Raw genomic sequence first — 4,314 nt, forward strand, 5'->3', positions numbered from 1 at the left:
ATATATTTTTTTATATTTCATATATACTAACTATAGGATATATCTATTTATATACATATTATATATATATAAACATATATGTTTTTTAACTATAAGATATTAACACTGAATTTTGAGCATGTCTTAATAGGATTTAAGTTATAATTTCTATAAAATTAGAGCTCAAATTTGATGCATCTAACCAGTTGTTTCCGTGTATGTGTATGTTTGGTCTATTCCTACTGACATTTATGGCTCATTAATTAGAATATTAAAGCTAACTTCAGTACAACTCATGCCCACCTGATGCTGAGTCATAAGTCTAAGGAATTTTTGTTTATAATAACCTACTTAAGCCAGAAAAGCGCTTGAAGAAAACCATTTTCCATTTTACTATGTACTTTCCTCAAAGAATATCCAATATGTGCTTATTTATTTTTTATTTTTATTTTTTTTTTTACAGTTTTTGGCTGAGGCTGGGTTTGAACCTGCCACCTCTGGCATACGGGGCGGCGCCCTACTCCTTGGAGCCACAGGTGCTGCCCTATATGCTTATTTTAGTAAGATAAATCATATGAGGTCAGGCAAAGAAGGATAAAGGATAAGACTGATCTAGGGAAGAAGAATGGATTTTAAAGGATGTCCTATAAATAAAAGACTTTCAATATCCAAGGCCTCCCCTCTTCACCCAGGATGTTAGATGGTATCAGTGAGTGAACAGACCTATTGGGTGTCTTTTTACTTACCATGTACACTTAAGTCATATTTTCTGTCAGTCATTCCTGCTACGTTTACAGCAACACACACATAACGACCTGTGTCAGATATGTGAATGTTCTTCAGCTGAAGGATGCGACCTTCGTCCAGTATTTCCACTCCTCTTCCCTTGGTCACGGGGCGGCCGTCTTTTATCCAGGTCATTGTTGGCGGAGGCATACCCTGCACCTCACACTCCAAGGAAACACTCTTGCCTCGAGTCACAATAATTTCAGTAGGGTGGCTGCCACTGTTTGTTATGGTTGGTCGAACTGGCCAAGTAGGGAAAGATAAAAAGAAATACATAGGAAATGTTTGCTTCAAATCTTACATAGGAATTTTCATCAGCCAAAGTTTAATCCTTTCTTTATGCTAAAATATTAACTTCTAAAGAAAAAACCCAAGCCTAATCAATATGGCATTACTATATGAAGAGGTAGAATTCTTCTTCAGGGTTTCTAAGTGGGTTCATACTTAAAACTATCAATGCAGTAAGAAAAGAATGCTGTGTTTTGTTTGATACAAATACTTGAACTTGTCCATGTAGCCTCTGCTTTACATAAGTCTTCTTAGTCCTGACTACAATGGCTAAATGGCTAGTGATACAATGTCTGTTACCTTTCTTTCTTCTAACTTCTACTCTGAGAGTTGGAAAGCTGATAGTTTCTTGTGACCACATGAATAAATTTAGGCCTGTAAAATCTAAACAGAGATCTCTTAGGGGTTTGGGGGAAATTTTTTAATAAAGGGGAAAAATATCACCCCTTTCCTTCAATGTGAAATTGACACCACAGCTGTAGCCACCATCCCGAGACCATGGAAGGCAGACCAGCAAAATCCCAGAGCTCCCATCTGACATGAGGAAGCTGCCAACCAACTCCACGGACTAACTGCAACCTCAGGATTCTTGTTTCGTGAGAACATAAAATCTACCAGTTTGAGCTACTGAGAGTCAGTTAGTCTATTACTTGCAGCTAAAATTCACCTAACAAATATTGACTGAAAGAACAAAAGTTAGACCAATTCTAATATACATGTATGTGGAAAGAAAAGTGGGCAAATGTCAGTAAGCCTGTGTTCCAGTCCCAGTTCTACTATACACTAGCCATGTTTCCTTGGCCAGCCCTGGAAACCTCACTGAGCTTATCTTTCCATATATGCAAAATAGAGGCAATAGTTTTGTCTTAGATAATAGCTCGTGTAAAGATGAAATGAGATAATGTAATGCTGTAAGCACTCTAAAATCTTATACAAGTTAAACATTCTTTAAAATAAAATACTTTTAAATATTGTTAATATACCCTATAGTACAATGCTACCCCTTGCTCCTCCACGAGTCCACTATTCTGCCCCCAACAAAGTACAGCCACAATGAATGCCTGACATTGGCAAGGTGATGCAGAGTGAGCAGCAGTATTGCTTTATACATAACAATATCTGCAACTCCTCTTCCTTTGGTCAAGGGGCGGCCATTTTTTCTTCAGGTCATTGTTGGCGGAGTAATTTCTCTCTAGGATCAGCACAATTTAAATGTGCAGGTAATATGATGTATAACCATACTGCTTTGAATGACTATTAAAAAGATGAAGAAAAAGTAAAAGAAGGATGAAAAGGAAGAAAAGAAACTTGTGCAAAAACTTGGCTGATCAATAACTTACTGTAAACTTGCAGATTGTAATCTTTCTTTGTGGTCCCAGCGACATTCGACGCTACACATGTATACAGCCCTGCATCTGATTTTTCAGCAATTGAAATTTGTAACTGTCTGCCTCCAGATAAAATTCTAACTCGCCCCATGGAATCAGCCAGCACTGGAGAGCCTGTAAAGAAAACCAAATGGCAGAATATAAAGCAAAAATACAGCATTTTGCTTATATACTCTGATACTATTTATTTACTTCCTGGTTCATATACCTAGTTCATGACCCTGGGAAATAATCCTGCCCTGGGGTGCAAAATGAAAGAGGACCAAAATGTAAATAAACAAAGAATTAAGACGATCGGATACTTAGTGGGCACAGATAAGTATTTGTTGATGCATAAACTGAAAATATGCTCGATGGCAGAATTCAGTCTTAACATACATTGCAAATCTGTCACAAATACAGAAAAAATACTTAATTTAGAAAATAATTTTTTCAATTTATTTTAAAGAAGAAAATTCAGTTCTTTGATAGAGTTTTGATGATTACACGTGCTCTACAGTGCATTTCATTAAAAAACAATCAATGCAGGAAATTCATTTTTAGGGGGGGCAAGTAATGAATGTTGAAAGTAAGATTTTTCTGCCAGATAATATAAGAGTATCACAGGTTGAAAACTGACCTTTCTTTTTCCAAATGAGATTTGGGGGTGGAATACCACTTGATTCACACAGTAGACTAATAAGATTCCCTTCGATGACTGTAAGTTGAGCTAGTTCATCAGAACCATAAATATTTGGGGGTACTGGAAAAAAAAAGAAAAATATTATTTCTACATTAATTTCATAAAAAAATTTCCTGACACTTTACCTACAAGAAAAAAGGTTTCTATTCAAATGACATGAGGAAAAAATTAGTATATGAGGTTGACATATTAACACCATAGTAGTTACCTAAAAGATGAATAATAATGACTAATAGACTTCCCACTGTCACAGATAAGAATTTAATCAAAATATTCATAATGGCACAAAAGAAGGTAATTTATTACAGCTTATAAAATATAATAGCTAACATAGTATACACTTGATAAAAACTACTTAGAAAGTTCACATCAAAGAGCTAAGATACCTACCAAGTTTAAGCCTAACCCAGTTACTGGTGCTTAGCCAGTTTTGATATCTGAGAAGCTAACAAAATTGGAAAATTAAGGCATCTTAATCTTAATCTTTACCATCTTGTGGTAAAGAACAGAGGCAGGGTGTTTCATCTAAGAAATGAACATATCACTTATTCTAAATTGCACCACCTGCTTCCTTACTAGCATCCAGCTTCTCCCTTGAACCTTTAAAGTGAATCCTGATTGTCCTGATTACCCACACTTCTCTCAAAGAAATCTGGAGTCTGCAGATGCTGGTTGAACTCTCCACTAGGACACCTCTCTGGCTGCAGTATTTATGAGATGGTAGATGCCTGTTCTTCCAAACTTCCAGAAGTTGAAAGGTGGGGAATCCTTAACCCACAGGTGGAGCTTCCAGTTATTGTTCAACTATGCTCTTGCAAAAGCCTCTGTCTAGTCCTTTTAGGTCATACTGTTGTCTTAGCCCCACTCATGAACCTGTTATTCTTCTTCTGTTCACTGAACAATTTGCTTCTGTTTTAAACTTCCTGCTATCATTCTGTATGAACTCAACACTCGCAAGTATAACCAGTGTAACTACTCTTGTCTACTCAGTTCCTTGGTTTGCCCATCCTTTTCTCCATCTGAGGTCATACGATGGCTCTTCTCATCATCTAGAACATTCTACCTATAAATTTATAACTGTAGCCCATCTCTGATAATTGCTTTATTCTTTTTGCTGTCTCACTCAATTATCCCCAATTTTCAATTTATTGACCTCATTGAATTGAATCTCAAATCTTTTTTTTTTTTTTT

The 4,314-nt window shown here is 36.2% G+C and overlaps 1 protein-coding gene across 1 annotated transcript in view; it reads right to left on the reverse strand.

Moving 5' to 3' along the window:
* Positions 1 to 4,314, reverse strand: part of HMCN1 (hemicentin 1) — a 440,557-nt gene that overhangs the window by 133,005 nt on the left and 303,238 nt on the right. Inside the window, 3 exon segments of the mRNA XM_003785789.2 lie at positions 726 to 1,007; positions 2,394 to 2,555; positions 3,061 to 3,183. Of these exon segments, the coding sequence (XP_003785837.1) occupies positions 726 to 1,007; positions 2,394 to 2,555; positions 3,061 to 3,183 (567 nt within the window).

This window comes from Otolemur garnettii, unplaced genomic scaffold, assembly GCF_000181295.1.
Source record: "Otolemur garnettii isolate 467f Iridium unplaced genomic scaffold, OtoGar3 scaffold00016, whole genome shotgun sequence".
Lineage (NCBI taxonomy): Eukaryota > Metazoa > Chordata > Mammalia > Primates > Galagidae > Otolemur > Otolemur garnettii.